Source organism: Salarias fasciatus, chromosome 14, assembly GCF_902148845.1.
Source record: "Salarias fasciatus chromosome 14, fSalaFa1.1, whole genome shotgun sequence".
In the NCBI taxonomy this organism is placed as follows: Eukaryota; Metazoa; Chordata; class Actinopteri; order Blenniiformes; family Blenniidae; genus Salarias; species Salarias fasciatus.
The window spans coordinates 33581533-33605861 of record NC_043758.1 but is presented as its reverse complement, the minus strand read 5'-3'; the positions used below and the strand labels follow the sequence as shown (position 1 = coordinate 33605861).

General features: G+C 43.0%; 3 protein-coding genes across 3 annotated transcripts; 2 read left to right on the top strand and 1 right to left on the bottom strand.

Annotated features, from left to right (window-relative positions):
* Positions 1–130: 130 nt before the first annotated feature.
* Positions 131–3071, bottom strand: cxcr5 (chemokine (C-X-C motif) receptor 5). Its single transcript, XM_030108136.1, has 2 exons — positions 3019–3071; positions 131–1587 (listed from the first exon to the last, which is right to left on the bottom strand). Exons 1-2 carry the CDS (start codon positions 3049–3051, stop codon positions 514–516), a joined length of 1107 nt encoding a protein of 368 aa, XP_029963996.1. The 5' UTR covers positions 3052–3071; the 3' UTR covers positions 131–513.
* Positions 3072–4984: 1913 nt separating this feature from the next.
* On the top strand, positions 4985–15043 carry ddx6 (DEAD (Asp-Glu-Ala-Asp) box helicase 6). Its single transcript, XM_030108328.1, has 14 exons — positions 4985–5096; positions 5754–6336; positions 6417–6480; positions 6630–6734; positions 7546–7675; positions 8035–8181; positions 9795–9889; positions 9977–10099; positions 10218–10346; positions 10476–10592; positions 11028–11091; positions 11371–11472; positions 11560–11739; positions 11823–15043. The coding sequence occupies exons 2-13, from the start codon at positions 6140–6142 to the stop codon at positions 11733–11735; spliced, it is 1449 nt and encodes a 482-aa protein (XP_029964188.1). The 5' UTR covers positions 4985–5096; positions 5754–6139; the 3' UTR covers positions 11736–11739; positions 11823–15043.
* A 129-nt stretch (positions 15044–15172) lies between these two features.
* Positions 15173–23881, top strand: treh (trehalase (brush-border membrane glycoprotein)). The gene is made up of 15 exons (XM_030108623.1): positions 15173–15299; positions 15600–15700; positions 15791–15935; positions 16051–16138; positions 17020–17120; positions 17254–17346; positions 17537–17653; positions 17939–18061; positions 18144–18193; positions 18806–19006; positions 19089–19306; positions 20271–20382; positions 22703–22815; positions 22908–22961; positions 23302–23881. The coding sequence occupies exons 1-15, from the start codon at positions 15217–15219 to the stop codon at positions 23437–23439; spliced, it is 1737 nt and encodes a 578-aa protein (XP_029964483.1). The 5' UTR covers positions 15173–15216; the 3' UTR covers positions 23440–23881.
* Positions 23882–24329: the final 448 nt, after the last annotated feature.

Here is a 24329-nt window from a genome sequence, read left to right as displayed (position 1 = left end):
GCCATTTTCTAAAATACTGTAAAATGTGTATATTGCAAAAAAATGTGTGTATTTGTTGTGGGAACAGATTGGCGGTCAGGAGAGGAGTGCCTCAAATTTCTATTTGTTTTAATACCATTGATTTATTTTCTCCAACTACCAAACTGTTGTGCAAAGAAATTATATAAATATAATATATACTTGCTGTACATAAGATGCAATTTGTGATTGTTTGCAGTTGTACTGTATAACTGTGTTTTAATAGAAGTCTAAAATAGAATAATAAGGACCTCTAATGTTTGGTTATTGTGTTGTTGATTTCTGTTATTTCATAACACCCGACAGTGGGACTTGGTTGCTGTACACTATGTGAAATCTTTATTTAATTCTGTCAGCAATATCTGCAAAGCAAGCAAAAACAAATTATGGCCAACATTTTTTTTTTTCATTGACTGGGTAAATAAAACATTTTAAATGCATTTAAAGAATCAGCTGGTAGTATATATGACAGCGAGTGAAACGCCACCGGGGTCATCAGTAGACCACGGTACTGACTGATGTCGCTCCATCAGAAGTAGACGATCGACTGTGACCCTGCGCTCGCATGAGCGGCAGACAAATCCGTCTGCAGCCCAGTTTACAAAGCAGCTGTATTAGCTCATTGCGAAAGCGCACGCCAACAAAGGCATACAGGAAAGGGTTCAGGCAGCAGTGTGAGATGCCCAGGCTCTCGGTCACGTCCAGGACTGGCTGCAACCAGAGGAACGACTCGCAGCTCTCGTACGTGATGACGTCCAGGTCCGCCAGAGTGGCCACCATCAGGGTGATGTTGTATGGCAGCCAACAGACGCAGAACACAACAGTCACAAGTAAAGCCACCCGGATGGCGCCTTTCTTTGTTTGGCTCTTCTGACTTTTGCACAGAGTGAATGCCAGTGCCGTGTAGCAGTAGCTCATAACAGCCAGAGGCAGGAAAAAGCACACATGGTGCAACACTCTCCTGGTCAAAACCCAGTTGTGTGCATGCAGACCGTAACTGTAATAAAAGCAATCGGTTGTAGATGAGTTGCTGTCCTCTGCCAGAGAGAGAAAGACGGCATTTGGCACTGATAAACCCAAACAGGTGAGCCACAGCACGATGCACGTTGCGTGCACCACTCCCGGACGGCGACTTTGCATGCTCGGGATCGCATGGACGATGGCTAAATAGCGGTCGAATCCAATGCAGGCCATGAGGAAACTCCCGCACAGAATGTTGAGGTTTTCCAACAGGCCCATGAGCTTGCAGAGGAACTCTCCAAACAGCCAGCCGGCGACACTGCCCACCACGTCGAAGGGCAGAGTGAAGAGGAGCAGGAGGTCGGCCAGGGCCAGGTGCAGCAGATAGATCTCTGTGATCCGCAGCTGGCGTCGGCGTGTCAGGAGAACCGTGATCATCAGACCGTTCCCCGCCACACCCATCACGAAGATCAGGCTGTAGAGCACGGGCTTGAACACCTTGTAGAAGGTCTGCAGGCCCAGCCCTGCCTGACAGTGTGTATCGCTCTCCTCAAGGTACGTGTGGTTATAGTCATCAAAGCCACTCCAGTAGTCCTCCTCTTCTGCCTCCTTAAAAAAAAAAAAAAAAAAAGCAACTCTTCACATGATCACAATTTGATGAAAGTGTTATCCAATAAACAGGATCAATTAATCAGTTCAACTTTCACAGTCTCGTATAACGGGGATGTTTTGGTTCTCCACAGTTTTCTCAGGTTATTCAACTGGAAACACTGAGCAGTGCAGATTGTTTTCACTTCCCCTTCACTATGACTTAAAGATATTTTGGAGGCATATGCCAAAACATTTCCGTCCGGCTGGTTATAAATGAATACAAAACAGTTTCTCTTGATCAAAAACTTGGTGTATCAGGCGAAGTCGCAGCCATTAAAACCTCAATCATCTAAATGTGGGCAAGCCAAAATAAAAAACTGGAAGTCTCCATTTAATATTAAAGAAAGTTCTGATTTTGAAAACAGCACATGCATTTAATCAAGCATTGGAGAAAATGTTACTACTCTTGCTGAAAATGTTTTTGCATTTTCAAACTTTTTTCACGATTTCATGGAGCACAGCGTGCGAGTACAACAGTCGAATTTCATCATTAATGTTCTTACATAACTTTAATTGTTATCTATATTAAATCATTACCTCTTCAACTTTTATCCCTCATACAAGTGATATTATCAGGAGGACTTAATTTCAACCTTTTGACATTAAAAGTATAGTTTTTCATTTTACATGAAAATGGGGAAATTATCTGCTGCCAGATAATTATTCTCCCACCGCTCCCTTTCTTTAGTGTTCAGCATGTTTTAAGTGTTGCTTGTAGGGTAACAGGAAATAAATCAGCAAACACCCATTTAAAACCTTTTTAAAAATGAGTTAAAATTGTTCAGTAATTACAGGTTGTGAAGACGTTCGCTCAGGTTGAAGAACTTTTAATGAGAAGTAGGCGCTGAATATTTTAACCCTGTTAAAGCACTTATTAAAATAGCTTTAAACTGAGTGGTTTCACCATTGGATGCTGCTCCAGGCATGTTCAAAATTATTTAATTTCAGTATAAATAAAATCTATTGAAATTAAAATCATTTGGAAAAAGTGCATTGAAGCATAAAGACTGTAAAAATAAATCTAAATAAGGCAAGATTCTCAAAAATATGTTTTGCAATTGTCATTTAATTATAGTTTTTGAGAAACAAAAAAAATGTGAGGTTACTTTGAATAACAGAAATGAAACTGTCTGCATTAAAATACTTTTATTTCTAGTTTAGCATAATTTATTATGCTAAACTAGAAATAAATTAAGTTAAAAAGAAACTTGTGCAAAGTTTTTCCTGACTGATTTAATAATTTGCATGCAATTAGAGGATTTCCAAATTAAAACATATACAAGTTCTACTTTGCTAGATATTCACATTCAGAGCATTTCATGTTCCAGCAACACAAAGCCTCATCTGTGATCTACTGGAAAAAGACTTTCTACTTAAACCATATCTTACCTCAAAGACGGTGAAGGTCTTCAGTCCATCCATGCTTTGTAAATCTTGTCTCAAACAGCTGTGGTGAAATGTGCCTTGACTTCCTGTTAGTGCTTAACCATCTGTTTGCTGATTTCTTTTTTGGGGTGTGTTTTTTTGGGGGAATAACACAGCCTCCTCTTCGGCTGCCACACAAGAGCAGTAATGCTTATCCAAATGACTTAACAACACAAGTAGGCTTGATTTTGGCACAAATGAGACAGATTTACTGAACTGGGTATATTTTAGAAGGTATTAACAACAATATGAAGGAAAACATCAGTCATATCCATCTTCATTAATTCTGACTCTTTGAAAAAAGTTTTATATTTCTGGGACTAGTTTTTGATTGTTAAAGTCACTGACGAGCTCCTAAAGAAGACCCAAACTATCATCACAAAGCTCCTCCATGCCTCACTGACTATATTTAAATTTCACATAGGTCTCATATAAACCATGAGCCATGTAATTCATGCATAGAGCAGGGTGTCAACCATCTGGGTCCTGGGCCAAATTTAGGCACTTAATCAGACCCAGACGGTGTGAAAGTCATGACAGACGCTGTTTTCACACCGACTTTTCTCTGGAGACCAGACGTGAGTAAGTGCCGAGTTTCATGACGAGGAGCACCACTGTCCAGAAACGGACCGGAAAAGATGAGGCGTTCACTGAATGCTGCTTACACATCACAATTGCTGTGAGTTGTGATAGGCGTGCGTTCATAAATTCATCTGGCCAAATATGTAAGAGGCCTCAAATCTCGCTTTGGTTCACCGTCGGACTGAAACCTTCACTGAGGTCAAAGTGAAAATGAATCGTTTACATTTCCCAAAAGTTTCACATTAGCAAGGTAGTTTTGAAAAATGATGTCTGAATACACAGAGACGGCAGAAATGCTTAAAAAACATATTTTGTCCCGCAGGGCCAAGTTTGTGCTGTTTTCATGTACAACAGGGTTCTGTGTACAGAAATGTGAATGTGGAAGTAAGTTCAGTGCGTAGAACACAGATGGCAGGATGCCTCTCCACACAAGCTTGTCTTAAATGCAGCCTATTATTATCAGTTTAAATAGCTAAAGGACACTTAACTCGGGATGAGAATAGAAAACATTGCAGCGTTTAGGGTGGCAAAATATACTGTTATCACGATATACATATACAATAATGTTTTGTTTTCCATACACTTTGTATTCATGTTTTGGAAATTCCAAATGACATTTTTGAGTATGAAGTAAATGTTGGAAAATTATGTTTATTAAAAAAAAATTACAATCAATTGATAAAAATAAACGTGATATACAGGTCGTGATCAGTTATGATATGCACTGTACATATATGCTCTGAAAATTCAAAATGACCTAGTTTTAATGAGGGGACAAGTATGGTATTGATCAGAACTAATTCACAAAGAAAGATATATTTAAGGAAAACAAAATGTTAATCGGATGGCAGCAACGATTGTTGGCCAGAAATCAGAGGCATGCTATTTCAGGAAAAATTACAAAAAAAGTCAATACGTTCATTTTCTTTGGAAACAGCCACGTGTGGTGGAAATATAAATATCTTTACATTATTGTCTTTGGTAATGACGTAATCAGATATCGCGATGTTTACCTAATAATTTAAGATTTTGTGCTCAAAAAGCACCAACACACTAAATATACACCCTTTATGAAATACATTCCATCACAGGTAAGTAAATATGAGGCTTCACTGGCCCGTTTATGACTCCTAAAAATAAAAATTGGCCAATAATTAGCTGTCAACATCACTCTCGAGCAGAATCAAATTCATATGTTTGAAGCCCATAATGGTGTACAGTATTTTAAACGCTTACATATGCGGTTGGGGTGTATTTATTTGGCTAAAACTGTATCATTTTTGTATCGGGGTAGTGGGGAAAAGCGTTGATTTGAACTGAAATCAGCTGATTCTCCGGACGGGGGCGGGTTAAATACGGCTGGAAGCCATCTTGATCGAGACTCTTTCGTAGTCAGCTAAAAAAATTGAGTACACCTTACAAACACCGCATACGGAACCGGTTATTCCAAGTTAACCCAGGTAAATACACACACGTCCAAATGACTTTCGTTTAGAAGCAGCTTCTTTTCCTGTACTCCATCGTTTCGTGGTGGGGTTTAATCTCTGTTAAGTGTTGGTGTTATTTCGCCATCGGTGGCTAGCTTGTGTTAGCCTGTTAGCACACCTAGCACGTCGGTCTCCATTTGGCTGGGTTTGGCTTTTAACGCCATATTTACAGCCAGTTCTGTTTGTTGGCTTTATATTCCGCGTCTGTTATCATGACGCCGACACTGCACTTTTAAGCCCGAGGTGAAATGCTATCTATTTATCGCACTAGCTGGTATCATGTTAACGTGACGCTGAATGTGCTAGTTAGTTACGTCGTTGAGTAGCTAACAGCTAACTAGCCCAGTTTCTCTCGGAGCTTATGCGGTTCACTTGTGTACATGGTCATTTATATACTGAACACTCACTCTAAGTCTTGTTAAAATATTGAAACGCTCAGCAAATTAAGGGAGCTCACTCTTCGCCGTGTGATGGCTAATAACTCCTGACGTGAGGCCTAGCCTCCTATTGCTAACTGTTCCTATTATAATCTGATTAATCGCAAATATGAAATACTCCCAACGCGCGAACCGACTGCTGGTTCGTTTTCTGTGATCTGACGTGTGTGCAACTTGTGCCGTCTGTTTTCAGGGTTGGACGAATGTGAGGAAGGACACACAGCGGCTCAGTGATGGCTAGCTGAACCGCCGGCCTAAGCCCTCTTGCTGTATCGTGTTCCAGATAACATTGGCAGGTTAAATCTATGCTAAGCCCTCATTTAATTTCCATGTTTAGACGTCTTATAAAAGCAGAAAAAAGGAATTTGTTTCTGGACACTTGATGTCCGAGCAGGTATATTTGCTGCGTAGCGAGTTATTGACGATTTAAGTTTAGCTAATATATTAACAAAAATAAATAAATAGATACGAGGGCGAACCTGAGTTTTGAGTGGTCCCAGCAGCGTGGGCTCGCATAATCCAGACACTGTTGGAAGGTTTCATATAGAAACAGAAAAGTGACAAACACACATAACGAACATGAGCACCGCCAGGACAGAGAATCCAGTGATTATGGGCCTGTCCACCCAAAACGGACAGCTCAGAGGCTCCGTGAAGCCTGCAGGGGCCCCAGGTGGAGGCGGAGGGGGCCCTCAACAGCAGCCGTTTTCCCAGATGAAAGGCACAATCAACAACGGAAGCTCCCAGCCAGCCCCGACTACAAACGCTGTCATCAAGTGAGTGAGCTTCCAGCTCAACATGCACATATTTCATAAACTTACTTTACATCTCTCACAAGAAATGTGCTTTCCCACAGACCTGGAGATGACTGGAAGAAAAATCTAAAATTGCCCCCAAAGGACATGAGGATGAAAACTTCGGTTGGTGCAAGATAATTGACTTAATGTTTTTTTTCCCTTGCTCATTGCCAACTAACTATTAAATTTTGTTTTCACCGTTTTGTAAATTCTCCAAAGCGTTTTACACTTTGTTCCTTTTAATGAGACAAGTGCAATTATTCTGTTTCCAGGATGTGACTGCAACTAAAGGCAACGAGTTTGAGGATTATTGCCTAAAGAGGGAGCTGCTCATGGGAATTTTCGAGATGGGCTGGGAAAAGCCATCTCCAATTCAGGTACTTTCAACCGTACCTGTCGCCTGTTTTGTTTTTACCAGAACAAAATAGTTTTGGTCTTTCAGGATTTTCTCATCTTAGTGATAAGACCTAGTATTTGTTAATTTGATTTTAATGTCTCCAGAATTTTGATATTTTGAAGCTTGCAACAGGATGTGAAATTGCTGCACAATGAAATGGACGTTACTGTTACCAACAGTATGTTGTATGCCAAAAAAATACTTTAGATTGCATTGTAGTTCTTTGGTTTTGTTTCATATTAGTTGAGCCTTAAAAGTGGGGATTTCTTTCAGAATTGAACCAGTTTGGCGAGACTCAGTTGATACAGCTAATAAGGAAGTAAGCCGTTGTACTTGGAAGTTAAAACTATTAATAGCCAAGCTTGCAGGATGGCTCCAGGGCACGCTTGTGTATCTAGCTCCACCACTGTGGCCCTGACTGAAATATCTTGACAACTTTTAGACTGGTTGCTATGATCTTTAATTACAATCAGTGTGTGTGGAGGCTTGATTTGCTTAAATTTATTGCTCCATTTTTTTTTTTTTTTGTCAAACACACTGAAATAAATTCTTACAAGATCAGATTGAAAGGAGGTATTTGTCTTCAAGTATTTAAACTATCCTTGGAATTTTGTTGATGTTTATTAGCTCAAGTGACATCTCACCTCGCTACTTTTAACCTTGATCCCAAATCTTTTGCCAATTAAATCAGACTGTTTATCTAAAGTCTTAGTCTGTTAGCCTGTGTTGGTGTATGCTTTTGTGTTTATGTGGGAAATGCTTATTGGTTTGGCTTAATGCTTTGTGTGCAGGAGGAAAGCATTCCCATTGCACTGTCTGGAAGGGATATTTTGGCCAGAGCCAAGAATGGCACGGGGAAGAGTGGAGCCTACCTCATTCCCTTACTTGAACGCATTGACCTGAAGAAGGACTGCATACAAGGTGAGAGAGGAGGGTTGGTTTCCTAACTTTTTACACTCAGTTGATTCTTATATGATGCACGCAGGATGGAAATTCAGGACTTGATTAATAAAGGACTTGTAAGTATTTCTAGGAAAGTGTGCATCTAAAACGGTCATTGTTGGCACCGTATGTAACGCTTGATGAACAGCACCACACCTGAAATCTTGCTGTGTAGCACTTTGTGAGGAACAATTTTGCAGTTAGCCGTGCAGGTGTTGTGGTTTAGAAAGACTTTGTTCGTCAGCCCAAGTTGACATCAAGCTGGCTCCTGTTCAATATTTCATGAAACGGGGTGTGTTTTAAACGGGCATTTTTTTTCTTCCTCTGTCTTCCCCCAGCTGTGGTCATAGTACCCACCAGAGAGCTGGCTCTGCAAGTAAGCCAAATATGTATCCAGGTCAGCAAACACATGGGCGGAGTGAAGGTGATGGCAACCACAGGTGGAACCAACCTTCGTGACGACATCATGAGACTCGATGAAACGGGTAATCTTAACTTACCACTCATCGCTCTGTCTTTTGGTCTTTTTTAGATCCACCAAGTCAGTTTCTGTAGATGGTGAGAGTGAGGATGTCTGTGCATACTTATCTGAAACGCTGTTAAAGAGGTTAAGAGTAGCACGCCAAGTTTTCCTTTAAGTTATGTCCCACCTAAGAGACCCCAGACATCAACTTCAGAGTAGCAGAGTATCTTTCACAGACTGAATCACAGTGCTGCGCCTTGCCCGACAAGTGCAGGGCGTCATTCCTGTACACGCTTTTGTGACGCAAAAGAACATCCTCGACCCGTTAGGCTTACTTTTAGCGAGTTTGCATTTGGCCAGACGGGATCGCTCTTCTCTCTAGTACAGGGTTTCCCAACCCTGGTCCTTGGGGAACACTATCCGGCATGTTTTGGATGTTTCCCTCTTCCAACACACCTGATTCTCTTGACCAGCTCGTTATCAAGCTCTGCAGAAGCCTAGTAACAATCCTGATTATTTGAATCAGGTGTGTTGGAAGAGGGAAACATCCAAAACATGCCGGATAGTGTTCCCCGAGGACCAGGGTTGGGAAACCCTGCTCTAGTAAATGTGGTACTGCACCTAAACCTGCATGATGTTGAACTCCATCTGCAACTGAAGTGTGTATGAACATGTTGTGCCCGTGTGGCGTCCGTCTGACTGCTTTTACCAGCATTCATACTGAGAACGTCCCTGCCCGTGTGCCAGCAATAATGATACAGTGTGCGAACTGTGGCACAGTGCCTTGCTGGCCCTGGCTTCAGATGGACATTAATCAGTCCTCAAAGCGAAATGGAGTGACTCTGGAAGTAGTGTGAGGTCTACTATTGTTGAGACTCCCTGCAACACCATTGAAAACCGATAAGCCACCAGAGCAGATGTCTCCAGGGATATTTTACAAGAAACTGAGTGCGTGTTGTGATGGAACCGAGTTAAAGGAAAAGTAAAGCAAAAAATCATATTTGTGTCGAGGTTGTACATGACTGTCATAGTCTTAAATGAACTTTTTGATCGGTTCCCAAGTTTTGCTCTTTGCTGAAATTAGATTATATTAAATTTTGTTTTTCTTGTGCCAAATATGTCATTTTAATAAAAGTTTCACACGAGCAAGCAGAAGTGTCTAAGCGAAAACACTTCCTTTTATAATGCACGGTATTCTGTAGAACCGGACTCCAGGTGGCAGTTCAGGGGTTAGTAGAGAAAAGTACAGGACAGAGATGAAGAGCAACAAGCAAATGGACATGAATCCACAGACTATATTTGTATTTACAGAAGAAGGAATTCCTGTTTTTTACATCGTAATGCATAAAGTCGATTATAATCATTCCATGATTTTTCATTTAAATGCTGGATTTGCTTTCCTCAAGTATCACGAAGCTCCTCAGTGATGCGCTGTAGCTGGATAATGTATGCCACTGGTGTCTCTGAGCCTCCAAATCTCTGTCTGCTGGGTATACAGCTAAATTGTTGGCAGGCATCGCTGTTGACAATTGAAGTGTGTTAACTAATCCTAGCACATGTTTGGTGGCTGAGCGGAGAGTGCCAGAAAGTTGTGCTTCATATTTCTTTTTTTCCTCTTTTCATTCTGTATCGCAGTACATGTGATCATTGCAACCCCTGGAAGGATTCTTGACCTCATAAAGAAAGGAGTGGCCAAAGTCAATCAAGTGCAGATGATTGTTCTGGATGAAGTGAGTTCAGCAGAATTGCCATCTTAACGTGGCTCCCCGCATATCCAGTTGTGTTAAGTTGTGTGTTTATACTCTTCTGCTCCTCAGGCTGACAAACTCCTGTCTCAGGACTTTGTGGTGATGATGGAGGAGATACTGGGCTTCCTCCCCAAACAGAGGCAGATCTTGCTCTATTCTGCAACCTTTCCCCTCAGTGTGCAGAAGTTTATGGTACTCTTTTTTCTTTTTTTTTTTTGGCTAATTCCTGCACTTGCATTCATCTTTTCCCATTAGAATGTCTTCTGCTAAATGTGGCACAATGTGAACATAAATGTTTTAATGTTTACAGAATGCGCACCTGCAGAAACCCTATGAGATCAACCTAATGGAGGAGCTTACACTGAAGGGTGTGACTCAGTATTACGCTTACGTAACCGAAAGGCAAAAAGTCCATTGCCTTAACACCTTGTTTTCCAGGGTGAGTGTTTTTCTCTCTGTGCTTCTTGCTGACGTTGAAGTACTTTATCTTCGCTGTTGAAATGTGGATGTTGACACTACTTTTACTTTTGGTTAGTGCCCTAACAGGTCTTGATGTTTGTTTTTCCAGCTCCAGATCAACCAGTCTATTATCTTCTGCAACTCCTCTCAGAGAGTGGAGCTCCTTGCCAAGAAGATCTCGCAGCTTGGATATTCATGTTTCTACATTCACGCCAAGATGAGACAGGTCGACTCCTAAAACCATGTTTACCTGTTTTGCATGCGTGTGGCGTCTGATGTGTGTCAGACAGCCGTTGCTCTGTGTGCATTGTCTAGCTGTACTCGTTTGTGACTTGATGTGCTGCTACATTTCACGCCAGCGCTCTATTTCTGGAGTGTGCCAGCTCTGCCAGATTTTTTTTTCCCCTCTGAGTAATGCTGCAGTTGACACCCGGATGAAGTGAAATTTTGCGCTGTAAAAGTGGATTTTGTGGGGTCAGATTCGAGTTGAGATAACTTTAAACAGCGGTAGAGCGACTTGCTCTGAACGCCTCATGCAAGTTTTATGACTGGAGCACAACACAAGGTTGATGCGATACTCTTGTGACGTCTTTGTCAAAGCAGTGTTACTTCTGTAGGAATGTGCCTTTAAAAATTGACATTTCTCTGCTTGCCTGTCCAGGAGCATCGCAACCGTGTGTTCCACGACTTCAGAAATGGCCTCTGCCGGAATCTTGTCTGCACTGGTGAGCGACAAACGTGTTTGTTTACATCTACTGAGGAAATGAAGCACTTGTCAGCCTTGAGCTATGTGGAGAAATGTTTCATCCACCCCAAAGAAAAATAAAATATTAAACGGGAAATGCTCAACCATGAACACGCTAAAAATGCACTTTAATGCAACGACCAATGTATGGTTGTAAATTTGGGGGGGGGGGGGGCTTCATTTGTTACCACCGTGAAATAACCCTGGACAGTTTTGAATGATTGCCAGTAAACATCTGATTTCCTTCCGTCTTCTTCAGACCTCTTCACAAGGGGAATTGACATTCAAGCTGTGAATGTTGTGATCAACTTTGATTTTCCCAAGCTGGGAGAAACGTACCTTCACCGCATTGGTCGATCCGGTAAGGGCTCAAAGCGTTGTTTTTTTTTTTTTAAAGTGCACATCGTCAGTTTTGTTCGGAGGCTAAAATGTTTGTTTTAATGTCCAGGCCGCTTTGGACACCTGGGTCTCGCCATCAACCTCATCACATATGACGATCGCTTCAACCTGAAAGCGATCGAGGAGCAGCTGGGAACAGAGATCAAGCCGATCCCCGGCATCATCGACAAGAGCCTATACGTGGCAGAGTACCACAGCGAGAGCGGTGAAGAAGTCAAGCCATGAGCTAGTACGTCTGCGCGCATTCAAACGCACATGAGAGTAGAGATTGATCCAGTTGAAATCAGTCTAAATCTTTCTCTTTCTTTCCAGATAAGTCCATCCTTCGCTCCCCACTTCTATCCTGTTTTCATCCCCCGACTGTCTTGGATTTTTTTCCCCCTGTTTTTTTTTTTTTTTTTTTTCTTCCCCCCATGTACAGTTTCTGTCTGTCTTCCTTTTTGGGATGCCACCATTAGGAATGTGTTTCGATGGACAATTTGGAAGAACTCATCTGCCTTTGTGTAAGGCCTGTGCTGCACCACCGCGCACTGAAGACACATTAAGCACTGCGAGGAAAGAATGGGACCAAGTCGAAAACGATCAATTCATATCCACCACCGACACCAAGCCAGCATCAACAGACCCAGATGTGACACCCTCCATTCTCCACGCTTTATTTTGGGAATTTTAACAGATTTGTATCAAGTGCCTTAACAAGCAGTTAGTCATTCTAAAGTAATAACCCTGCACCGCCCTCCATCTTCGCTCACGTCACACACACACACACACACACACACACACACGCACACACATACACACACACACTCATATTCATCTAATTGAAAAATTTGTTACACTAATTTAATGTCTGACCAAATAGGTGAATTCATAACTGTTCTTTGGTTGGATCATCCGTCTGCAAGGAAAAGGAGAAAATTTGGAGGAAGGCTGGTCTGAATAATCTTTGTTCCTGTTTTTGTTTGTTTTTCCCCCCATGCTGGCTTAGCCGAACTCGAGTCTGGCTGATAAATGAGGACAAACTTGGATTTTTCCATGGACAGCGATGCTGGATTTTTTTCCAAGACACAGCCAGACCGTCCACTTGCTTGTGAAGAAGCGTTTGCTTCTCAGAGACCCAGAACCCTTTCCTCCGTCTTCAGCAGCAGAACACTAAAGATTGAGAAGCAGCCTTGCAACACCATGAGTCATGAGGATTCCTGTTTGGTGGAGTTTACTTGGAGAGAAAGCTTCCTCTTTTATTCCCCCCCCCCTTTAATTTTTTTTTTTGTTGTTGTCCTGTGTTTCACCTTCCTATGGATGGCCATACTTGCTTCAGTGAGACGTGCAGCAGTGTGCTGCGCCTTTCACCTTGTGTATATACCTTCATTTTAAGATTGTTTTAAAACAAGTTCAAAAAGCTGGCTGACAAACTGAAAAGCTGCCTGCCCCTTCTCTCTTGTTAGCACTGGAGTCTGTTTCCTCCACGGCCAGTTGCTTTGATCTCTCGTATCGGCCCGTGACTTTATTTATAATTTTTAGAAAATTTCAGAATTTATTAGAAATTCAAACACTTCGAGTGACTTTGTTCATGGGGTGTGTTCACTGATAATCTTTTATCCCCTTCAGATTTGATGGCGAGTGCAATTCTCTGAAGGTGCACTTAAGCAGAGATGGTTTAAATTGTCCCTCCCCTCTTCCTCCTGCTACCAGTGTTAACAAGCGTCGAGTCCCGACAGATGGCTTTTTTTTAAGCTTGTGCATTTGAGTAATGAATTCTTTGTTGTCACCAGCCTTAACTTGTGAAACGGACTCTCGAGGCACTCTAAAGATCTCCAGTCATAACGAGTGCTGGTGTTGGAAGAGAAAATAATATTCTATCCTGTAGTAGTACTACTTGCTGCAGTGCAGCTGAATTGGCAGATAATTTGTTTTGGGGGGAGGTACTAGCTGTTACGTTGATTTATGCCCTTGTTAAGCACAGCTACATTACTTCCTAATGCTGAGGGGTAGGGAGGGCGGGGGGTTGTTTTATTTTCTTGAAGAATGTTGGCCGAACGCATCAAAATGAACCATCTGACCTAAAATGTAGCAGGAATTCATTCTCTGTGCGCGGCGTTGCTTGAAGAAAGCAGCCGACAGAGGAAGCTTCTCTAAAACCCGGCCTGAGCAGGTCGGGCTGCGCTCGGCAGAGAGATGGGTTCAGGCCGCGGCGCAGACCGCACGGCTTCTCCTGCACTCATCTCGGTGCAGCACCCAGCGGGAGCGGGGATGAAGGCTTAAGTTTAAAATTGGGTTTAGAAAAGAAAAAAAGACAAGGGCAACTCAGCTAGCAGAGTTCTTGGTGTTTATCTCTGCCCTTTACTGCTTTCTAGGTTTGGGGTTTTGTGGGATACTTTTTTTTTTGCATTTATGTGTGCAACAATCTCATTTGCATGAAGGTTCGCTGATGGTCTCATCAGTCAGCCAGAGCCTTTTTGCACGAGAGGTTCCCTTTTCACTGCGGTGAGATGCTCTCCTGACTGTTCTGATCAGTGAGAAGTACAGTCGCACATGTAAACCTCAAAATTATCTTTCATTAGGCGACGTCCGTATTTCTCGTTGGTTAGGACCGATCCCTGTTCTCATACTCGTCCTCAAACTAATTGCACATCTTATTCGATAATCGGGCTGTTATGGCTTCGTTTATTTTTTTATTTTTATTTTTTTTTTGGGGTGGGAGGGAGATTATTTATTTGAAAACTTGTTAAATTAAGCATTAGTTAGATGAACAGGGATCCAAACGCAGGCACATGGCAGCTGTCTGTTTCTTGTCAGCGCCCTGGCAGTAATGGCTGCAGCGGAGGAGAGTGTGTGAGCCGAGCTGGTGTGAGATGGGAGTGTGTGGGACGCAGCCTTACTGCCAGCGCCTGTCGCCGGGGAACGCCGTAAAGACTGAGACAAGAGCATCTCGCCCTCGACCGGGTGACAAATTGGCCAACTCTGACAAAATTGTCTCACTCTTTAAGGTTTATTTTTTATTTCAAAATTTGCGGGGTGGTTGAATTTGTGGATTTGCTGCCCTGATGCACCTGTTGATTCTCTTGACGCTTGTGACCCAATTAGAACATTACTCATGTGCAATTTGGCTGTCGGGTCACCTTTCCGTCAAGAGAGCGCGAGAGGAGTCCTTTTTAGGATTCCTGTCGAAGCAGGTGCATCAGAAAAGAACGAGGGAGGGAACCTGTAAGCACTTCGAAAACGGGATGCTATGATCTAAAGATCCAGAGTTTGGTTATGGGTATGAAAATGGTTCAAAAGCATTACCCTTAGAAACTTTTCTTTTTTTGTTCCAGATGTAATGTTAAAAACGGAGCACAACTTAAAAGTCTCCTAATTTAAGTGAAGAATTTAAAGCTTGAGTTAATTTTCTTAGACATTTGGTTCTTCAATTGGCAGATTTTCAGTGAAGCTCATTTTAAAAACCGAGTTTAAAAAAACAAACTGTCTCGAATATTATTGGATACTGGATTGGAATCAAAGTTTTGTTGGAAAATAAAGCTCACTGAAATTTACTCTTGTGTTGTGGCATTTGTTCATTTCTGCGTGTGGAAGCTAGAGGTCAGTGTGTCGCCGCTGCTGCGCTCGCTGCTGAACTCCGACCTGCAGGCGGTCCTCTGTCCTGCTCTCGGTCCTGCTCTCCTGCTCTCGGTCCTGCCAGCACTGCCGCGTTGCTTCACAGCTGAAAATGAAGAGCTTAACGCTGTTTCACGTCTCCTTCATTGCTGTTTTTGTCTGTGCCAGTGGTTTTCTGTCCCCACCGTGTAACAGGTAAGATAGAAACTTAGACTTTATAATGCGCTTTAATTCTCAGCACATGATCGACACTTCTAATCAGTCTGACCGTGAACCAAGGCACCTTCCTATGGTTTAAATGATCTGTTTTCTCTTTGCCTAATATGCATTTTTTGAGTGTTTGTTTGAGAAAATCACTTCTCAATGCGTTAGTTCTGCTTTATTAAATCCCAGCCGGACCTTTGCTCTCATCTTCTTTATCACCTTTAAATGGTTTTATTGCTTCCCTTCACCACAGTTCAGATGCATTGATAGTGCAGAGTGTTTTTGTTACAGTGGAGTTTACTGCACAGGGCCCATCCTGCATCATGTACAAAGTGCCAAACTGTTCGCCGATGACAAGTACTTTGTTGACATGAAGCTCAAGGCGTCTCCTGGTAAGTCAGGAAGTGATAGTTTGTGTAACCTCTGCTGTGTGCCTGCTTGTTATTTATGCCTTTTGTTTTTTTTGTTTTCTTCCTCTGCAGATGTCGTTTTGTCGGCTTTTCACAACCTTTCCGAAAGGTTTCCTGACACCATTCCGCCAGTCGAGCTTGAGAACTTCCTCAGTGTGTACTTTGACAAACCAGGGACGGAGTTTGAGGAGTGGACGCCATCAGACTGGAAAGAAAAGTGAGAGCGGGTTTCTGAGGCCTCCAGAGCTCTGACCTGAGTCGAAGTGAATCTGGTGAAGAGATGCGTCTCGTTCAGTCCACATTTCACTCCTCTTCTGCTTCCTGTGTTGCAGGCCGGAGTTCCTCAGTAAAATCACAGATCATAAACTGCGTGACTGGGCAGCCAAGATCCACGATCTGTGGAAGCTTCTTGGCAGAAAGGTGACCAACGACCCTACTGATGCAAAATTAATGGTGGTTTAATATTTAAGCGGAGCGGCACATTCAAACGCTTCACTTTTCTCTGGGGTGACACTTCAGTTTTCCTTCGTCACATCTTGGATGCACTTATTTCACTTGTATGCATGAAGTCAAGAAGGCGGCGGCGGCGGCAGCGAGGGCAGGTCATGACGCTGCAGTCTTTAGCAAGTCTTCCTGAGTTGTGTTCAACAGGGAAGTTTGGGAAAATACATCTGGAAAAACAAGAACTGGCCACCAACGGCTCAGTGACCAGTGAATTAGTGTCGTGAGAACCTTTCAAATTAAAATGTAGTTTTTCTTTGTGGCAGAGTAAATATGATGAGTATGTCTATTTAAAGAAATGCTCCCACAAATCACTGCAATCTCAACATTAAGCTGATTTTTTTTTTTTTTTTGGTGAAACCTGGTGGAAAAATACAGTAAAACCTCCAAAAGGTTTGAGAGGCGCTGCATTATGGTTGTTTTCACAAACTCGACAGTAAGTGTAGCAGCTGAGCTGGAGTTCAAGTTTTTTATTTAATTTTTTTTTAAAGACAGCAAAACAAACTTTAAATGTTATGAACTATGTCTACAATGAGTTAATCTTTTCTGGCTCCAGATTGTATACAGACTAAATCGTACATTTTGTTAGCGCTGCAGTAATATTGGACACATTCAACTGTTTTCTCTCATGCACAGTATTGACTGAAGTGTCAAATGTTGCAGCCATCTCTGGTCTCCTCTTCAACAAATCCTATGAATTGATTTATTAAAATAACCACGATATACTTCCTTGACTGATATTCTGCGGTGTTTCCTGAATCTCCTCCTGCGTTTGGAATTAAAATTCACCCGTCCTGCAGATCCGCAGTGAAGTCCGAGACCACCCGGAGCTCTACTCTCAGATTTACGCCCCTCATCCCGTGGTCGTGCCGGGCGGCCGATTCAGGGAACTCTACTACTGGTGAGTGAGCGCTGCAGCTTTTTCCACTCTGACGGCCTCTCCGGGTCAGGTCCAGCAGGGATCACAGGCCGGCTCAGCAGGGGGTCTGCTCAGAGAGCCCTCCCCGGTGACCGCGGCTGCTCTCGACCCACAGGGACTCCTACTGGGTCATCAACGGGCTCCTGCTGTCCGAGATGACGGACACGGCCTACGGGATGATTCAGAACTTCCTGCACCTCGTCAACAGGTCGGCCTCGCAGCGCTTTCCGCCTTTTATAGTGCTAATAAAACAGCTCGGCTCGGCGCAGGTAGTTTAACGTGGTCATTTTGAATAATAAGTCATTTGGAAAGCCGAGTTGTGCGCTTTGGAAATAGAGCTCTCAGGGGGGATTCAGAAGCTGTGGAATGAAAGCGTTCTTTTTTTTTTTCCTTTGCAGATATGGCTTTGTTCCAAACGGTGGGCGGATTTACTATGAAAGGCGCAGTCAGCCTCCATTCCTCACTCTAATGGTGGAGAGCTACTATCAAGCAACCAAGGATAAAGAGTTCCTCAGGTGATATTTAGGCCCGAGCTGACATCCTGCCAGACACATTATCATTCTTCAGCTAACTCGTGTCTCTTTCAGGGTAGGGAAAAGAGGCATATTAAACATTCAAACGCCAGCCCTCGTGCCTTTCTCTGCCGCCGGTCTCTAGCTTTTTCCTCCCAATCCAAGTCTAATTAGAACGTGGCACCTTTAGTTTTCTCAGTAATGATGCTAAAGGGCTTTGAAAAGTTCTCTAAATTAAACCGTGGCCTCTTGCTTGTCTTTTTTTCTTTCTTTCTGTGGATGCTGCAGAGCAGCTTTACCGGTTCTGGAGGAGGAGTACCGCTTCTGGATGCAGAACCGCTCGGTGACTGTCGAAGTCAACGGGACGGAACACGTACTGAACCGGTTTAACGTTGGAGTGGGATCTCCGAGGTGCGTCTTCAACGAAATGTGCCAAGTAACAATAAGAGACCAGCCCGCCGTTTTCCTCATGTGCTCTGATCTTTCATTGTAGGCCCGAGTCTTACACAGATGATGTGGAATTAGCCGAAGGACTCCCGGACGGTAACGGCTTATGAGGGGTTCATATTCTTCACGGCTGAGTCAATCATCCTTTTACGAGCCAACAATAAATTGCCGCGCTGTGGTCATTTTATTCCACGAGACAGAAGGGGAAAGGGGAAAACCGAACCTGTCTGTTACACGGAGCGTTATCCAGTTACTGCACCTCATGGACTACATTATCCTGGACGTATGAGCCCTCGATCTTCCAGATCCGAGCAGCTCCAGGAGTTCATGTCAGTGTTAAAGCTGTGAGAGGGCACTTGTTGTTGTTGGATAGTTTATATTTATTTCCTGTCAGATACAACTGAACATTCTTGTCTGTGCCGTGCTAACACCAAAATGTGTTTTCACTCTCGACTGAAGCTGTTTTTTCTTCTGGTTTGTGAGATTGACAACAATCAAGGTCATTGTTATTTTCTTCTTGGGGCGAAAAAAAAAAATCACTAACAAAGCTGAAACCAGCCAAGCTCAACACGAGGCTGCATGTTTTATTCCAACTACAGCTGCTTAAAAAAAAAAAGGAGAAATACATGAATAAGTAGTGAATTATTTCAGATGCTAATTTGTTGTGACTCCTAAAGTCACACTCGTGTTTGTTGTTCTTGCCCTCAGACCAGAAAGAGCAGCTGTGGATAAATCTGAACTCGGGTGCAGAGTCTGGCTGGGACTTCTCCTCCCGCTGGTACGTGGACGGCGCCGGCCACAACAACGGCACCCTGAGAGACACGCGCACCGGCCACATCCTGCCCGCCGACCTCAACGCCCTGCTGTGCCGCAACGAGAGGACGCTGGCCTCGTTCCACCGGCTGCTGGGTGAGGGCGGGGGGGGGGGGGCCGGGGGGGCTTCCACCTCCTGACTGGCGTTACATAACGGTGATGTGCCGCTTCCTGACAGGTGACGGTGACTCAGCGGCGCTGTACGATCGGGCCGCGGCTCGCAGACTGGAGGCGGTGGAGGCCGTGCTGTGGGACGCCGAGAAGGGAGCCTGGTTTGACTACAGCCTGCTGACGCACGCCAAGCACTCCCAGTTCCACCCCTCCAACCTGGCGCCTGTTTGGGCGCAGTGCTATTCTCGGCCCGAGATGGGCGAGCAGGCCGTGCAGTATCTGAAGGTTTGTGGATGAGAGAAGGTTCATATCAACTCTGTGAATTCACCTGGTCTTTGGTTCAGGAATTTCAATCTATTGGAGCATTTTGCGGACCGATTTTGGCTCACGGCCCTTATGTTTGAAACCCCTGAGATAGATGGATCGATACTTTATTCATCCACAAGAGGGGAAATTCAGGATGCCCAGCGGCACACAAAATATTAATCATAATAAAAAAATCACAGTTTAAGACTTTCAATCAAAAAACAAAACAAAACAAAAAAAAAAGCAGAGTGAAAAGAACAATCCATCATTCTCCTATCTCACTTTGTCTCACTAGACTGATCAATCACAGGACACAGAGATGGACAATGTCGCATATTAGAAACGCCCTGTAGATGCTTACTGTTGGCAGGTTGTTTGTCTAATTCAGCTGTTTGTTACCGGGATTCTCCCATTAAGCTGAAATGCATCTTTTAAGACTGAGGAAAACCTGAACTCTGAATCCCAAACGCCACACTGAAAAGGCCCCCAAGCCCGAACCGGACTGGAACCGGTGAGCGCTCCCCACTACCCTGCTGTGTTTCTTTTAAATACCCATCGTCAACAGATCACCGTGCAGTGTCCGCATGAGCAGATAAAATTAGGGCTAATTGAGAAATTATGTATTTATGCTGGTAGTGAGGAGACGGACGTTTCAGTGAAAGTCAACACAGCTGCATGCGTTCAGAGACGGGCTCGCAGCTGCCCAGCGTGTCCTCTCCGCAGCTTCTCTCTGCAGGAAGAAAAAAAGAGGATTCGGAAAATGCTTCTCGACAGTGACTGATGACGGAGAGGTTTGATTTTCCAGCCACGGGCTCGCTCTCTGCACTTCACCCTCGTGTCTTCTTTGCCGTTGGAGATGTGCTGTGCGGCTCCAGCAGATGGCGCACACACACTGCAGAGGCCTCCTCCATGTCACAGCTCTTGATTTTCCATGTGCACGCAGGGGAGCGGCGCTCTCCGGTTTCCCAACGGAGTCCCGACGTCACTGAGCGACTCCGGGCAGCAGTGGGACTATCCCAACGCCTGGCCCCCTTTGCAGCACATGCTCATCGAAGGTAGGCCCCGTCTGCTGCCAGGAGGGTTTCCTCAGGCCCAAGCTGATGACTCAGCGTTTGTTCAACCAGCCGCTTTTGTGTCTCCAGTCATTTCCTTAAAACACACAGCAAAATCAAGCTGCTCGCCTGGCTTCAGAAGCAGTGTGGCGAGGAGAAATAATCAGGTCAAACAAATTCACGCTGGGTGATCATCATCTCGGGACCTCTTCACTGAGGGTCTTCTTTTTTTTTTTTTGCAATAAGTTCCTCATCAAATGAACATGAACTTTGTATATAGAGGTGTAAGAACTAAGAATAGAATCGTATCCTCATATCAGTGTTGAGATGGGATCCTCCACAGTGCTGCTATAGTGTGAAGGAGCTGTGGTCCCTTTGTTATTCTTGCTTCAGGGGGATTTTACCTACATTTCTGTCTTTAGCGTGTAGAATATGTGCTCACTTGCACAGATTACTTGCTGTACCTGCAAAAAAAAAAAAAAAATTTGTTTCTTTCCACTATTTCTGCTGAGTTGCATCACTTCTGAAAGTGGAGACGTGTTATTTAATGGCCCTCTGTACAGTTCATGCATTACATTATAGCATTTGGTGTTCATCATATTTTACAGTTCAGTGTCTTTGTCAGTGGGCCAGACCTTTAAAATAGTGCTTTAAAAACATTTTAGATTTAAACTTTATAGGTTTTCTTTGTTGTGACACCAAGTATATGTGATGAAAATGTCTATATTTGTAAAAATTTGTTACAATCTCAACAAAATCTTATTTAAATGCAAGCTTATGCTGCAAAATACATTAAAAGGTGTTGAAGCTGTGAAAGGGCACTCGATATATCTGTTACTTTGAGCATGTATTTACAGACTCACTCTGACAGCACGACTCTGAGGCAACACCGGTATCTCAGCTCCAGTCTCGATGTTGAGTCCTTTAAAAAAAAAAAAAGTGATTTGTTATCAATATTTTGACCATCTGCTTGTTTGTTTGTTTGTTTTTTTTTTCTTTCTTTTTGGTGGACTGGATTGGGGCCACTTGTGGGCTGGTTTTGGCCCACAAGTGGTTATGTTTGACACCCCACTAATATAGCATTTGTGGACCACACGCGCACACACACACACACACACCTTTAGAAGAGGATGACGGATCAGTGGAAGGCGGCGGCCCTGCTCTGACAAATGTCTTTTATCACACGTCTGGCTGAATGTGTGTGTGTGAGGTGTGGAAAACGTGGCGGCAGGTGTAGGCTGAGGGAGCTCTGGTAACACTTTACACTGTCACAGCCATATAGACTTGTCTGAACACACACCACCTGACCTGTTGCAGAGCACACACACACTCACACACTGGTGATCGAAGTGGCCTCTTTCAGCAGGATCAGGCTTTGTGTTGCTCTGAGAACAGTTGGAGCAGCAGGATGAGGCCAGTGTCTGGTAGAAGTAAAGTCATGAAGACCCCATTTCCACACCTGGATCTTCTGCTCACCAGACACCTTCACGCAGAGACATTGGAGCCTTTTTCATGAATTTCCACTTGATAAAATATATCTGAAGTTCTAAAATATTTTAATTACATTTCAGTAATGAAGGAAAAACAAACAGAATACTTAATAAAATAATACCATACATAAAAAATTGAGTTTGCATTCATTAACAATTTTAAGATATCCTATAACATTTTTAGCTTTTCTAACCCTGTTAAAATGGTTTTTTCATAGTTTTCCTCTTTAGCCTTTTTATGCATCTGGGCTATTTTAGTCTCTTTAAATCTTTATAACTGAACTGCATTCCTAATTATCAGAGCAGTATTAGCTATACTATTAGTTTTCTCTATTTTATTTTTTTCCTTTGACTTTTTTCACCTTTCTATTTTGTTTTTCTCTTAAAATTTTTTGAATAGTTTTTTAAAAACATTTTTCCATTTTTCCTTAATACTTTTTATAAAGCAGTTATAGGGCAGTTTTTACTGTTTTATTCATTTTCAGCATTCTATTCTATTTTGCTTGTTTTACCTTATTCAGCTGTTGTTAACCTGAAAATGGAGTACTTTTTGAAAGCCAGCGTGGAATACAACTAAAATCAAAGTCAAAAAAAATGGTTTATTTGTATTACATCTTGTGAAACCTTCAGAGGAGCTGAAGAGCCTCGACTTGTCTTCGTGTGTGAAGGACTTGACAGTTTTTATCAGAGAAAGAAAGGCTGTTTTGTTGTATAAGAAAAGATGGATTTTCTGTTTTAATCTGGACTTTCTACCATGCTGGAGTACAAAGCCAACACAAGAATGAAAAAAACATCTTTATTTTTGCTTCATCGTTCACATCTTGTGCTTCCAGGGTTATCCAAGCTTCCCTCTGAGGATGCGAAGCAGCTCTCATTTGATTTGGCCCAGCGCTGGATCAAGACCAACTGGTTGGCCTACGTCAACTACGGACACATGTATGAGAAAGTGAGTGTGTCCTCGCTGCTGCAGCTCCCCGCCGCTGTTGCAGGGCGATAACGCAGCTGGATCACGACGTGTGCTCTTCCTCCTCCTGACAGTACGACGTGAACGGAGATGGCAAACCTGGCGGTGGAGGAGAATATGAAGTTCAGGTATCTCCTTTCATGTGTTGGTGGTGTAAAACTAATGTGCTTAGACTCACACAAGTCCTTCTAATTTCATGCAAAGCCCTGTCGATTCTTTTTCCCCTTCCCTCCTGCTTCTTAACTTAAACGCATTTGCATACTTACGCATTCTCACTCCTCCTCTCTTCTGTTGCCACCTCCTTTTTTTTAGATTAATTTATGTGAGGAGAACCAGTAAAAATAGCTTCCTGCATAATTCATCCAGCACTTTTTTTTTTTTGTAAGGTGTCATCTTTACTATGTTAAGTCCTGTGAGCTGCTGGAGTCGCTGACATAAATGAAGGAAAACATTTTTGCCTTTCTGCAGCTCGGTTTCGGTTGGACCAACGGCGTTGCCCTGCAGCTCCTGGACCAGTATGGGGCGACGCTCACCTCGGGAAGCTGGGGTGTGTGTCCAGGCTTCCTGCTGCCGCTGCTCCTCTCGGCCGCCGTCATGCTCCGCTGAATCAGAGGTGTCAGGAAAACAAAAAACCTGAAGTTTGGGTTTTATTATCCAGAGTTTCACTTCACTCAGTCCGCTGTTCAACACCATGAGACTGAAACCGTATTGACTGATGTTATCAGGATCGCTCTTATTTGCAGCACAAATGGGATGAAATCTGCTGCAGCTATTTAAGTAGTTTTCATAATAATTATAGATATAGTCTGTAATTCGTGCATCAACACAACTTATCTCTGATTTTGTTGTGACAGTCCAAACATTTCAGCTTCAGAATGAACATTTTTACTGATTTAACTCATGAAATGTGAAATTATTTAAGAGCATTTGCTTCCTTAAACTCCCGAAGACACATTAAGTTAATCCACGTCATATCCGATGAGAGTGGTCATAGAAAATTCCATGTCAAATGTCAGAATAAATGAAAATGCTCCTTTTGAGAAGTTTCCAAGAGAGAACTGAATTTTTAATAAATGCATGAGCTGAAGCTGTGTGGGCTAAATTCTTACAAATCATGCATTAGAGAGCACTGCGTGGTGAAATGTTCTTTGTCTCCATTGAAGGTGGAGCACCGGTTGTTTGTACAAACGGTAAAAAAAAGAAGAAAACAAACAAAATTCGAAGGGCTTCAAGCTTTGTGCAGACATTGTGAACACTTGACAGCAACCCCGACAAATGTGGCAATAATTTAAAAAGAAACAAAGACTTGTGATCCGTTCATTCTGCCTTTGCTGTTTCTGTCTATATCTGTGGTGACGCATGCTGGTCAAGCATGAAATTAAGTCCATACAGATATTCAAATGGCTGTCAGAAAAAAAGGTAATGAGAAATTTGCTTTTTGAAGAAGGAATTGCATTCTTTTTGCTGGTGAAGAAGTCCAGGCCCACGTCAGGGTT

What these genes read in the sequence shown, in the direction of transcription:
- cxcr5 (XM_030108136.1), bottom strand. Translation starts at nt 3,051, where the DNA reads ATGGATGGACTGAAGACCTTCACCGTCTTTGAG. An exon ending in AGACCTTCACCGTCTTTGAG is followed by an intron (nt 1,588 to 3,018) that starts GTAAGATATGGT and finishes TTTTTTTTTAAG; the next exon opens with GAGGCAGAAGAGGAGGACTA.
- ddx6 (XM_030108328.1), top strand. Translation starts at nt 6,140, where the DNA reads ATGAGCACCGCCAGGACAGAGAATCCAGTGATTATGGGCCTGTCCACC. An exon ending in ACTACAAACGCTGTCATCAA is followed by an intron (nt 6,337 to 6,416) that starts GTGAGTGAGCTT and finishes GCTTTCCCACAG; the next exon opens with ACCTGGAGATGACTGGAAGA. An exon ending in GAAGAAGGACTGCATACAAG is followed by an intron (nt 7,676 to 8,034) that starts GTGAGAGAGGAG and finishes GTCTTCCCCCAG; the next exon opens with CTGTGGTCATAGTACCCACC.
- treh (XM_030108623.1), top strand. Translation starts at nt 15,217, where the DNA reads ATGAAGAGCTTAACGCTGTTTCACGTCTCCTTCATTGCTGTTTTTGTC. An exon ending in CTGTCCCCACCGTGTAACAG is followed by an intron (nt 15,300 to 15,599) that starts GTAAGATAGAAA and finishes TTTTTGTTACAG; the next exon opens with TGGAGTTTACTGCACAGGGC. An exon ending in CTCGTTCCACCGGCTGCTGG is followed by an intron (nt 19,007 to 19,088) that starts GTGAGGGCGGGG and finishes GCTTCCTGACAG; the next exon opens with GTGACGGTGACTCAGCGGCG.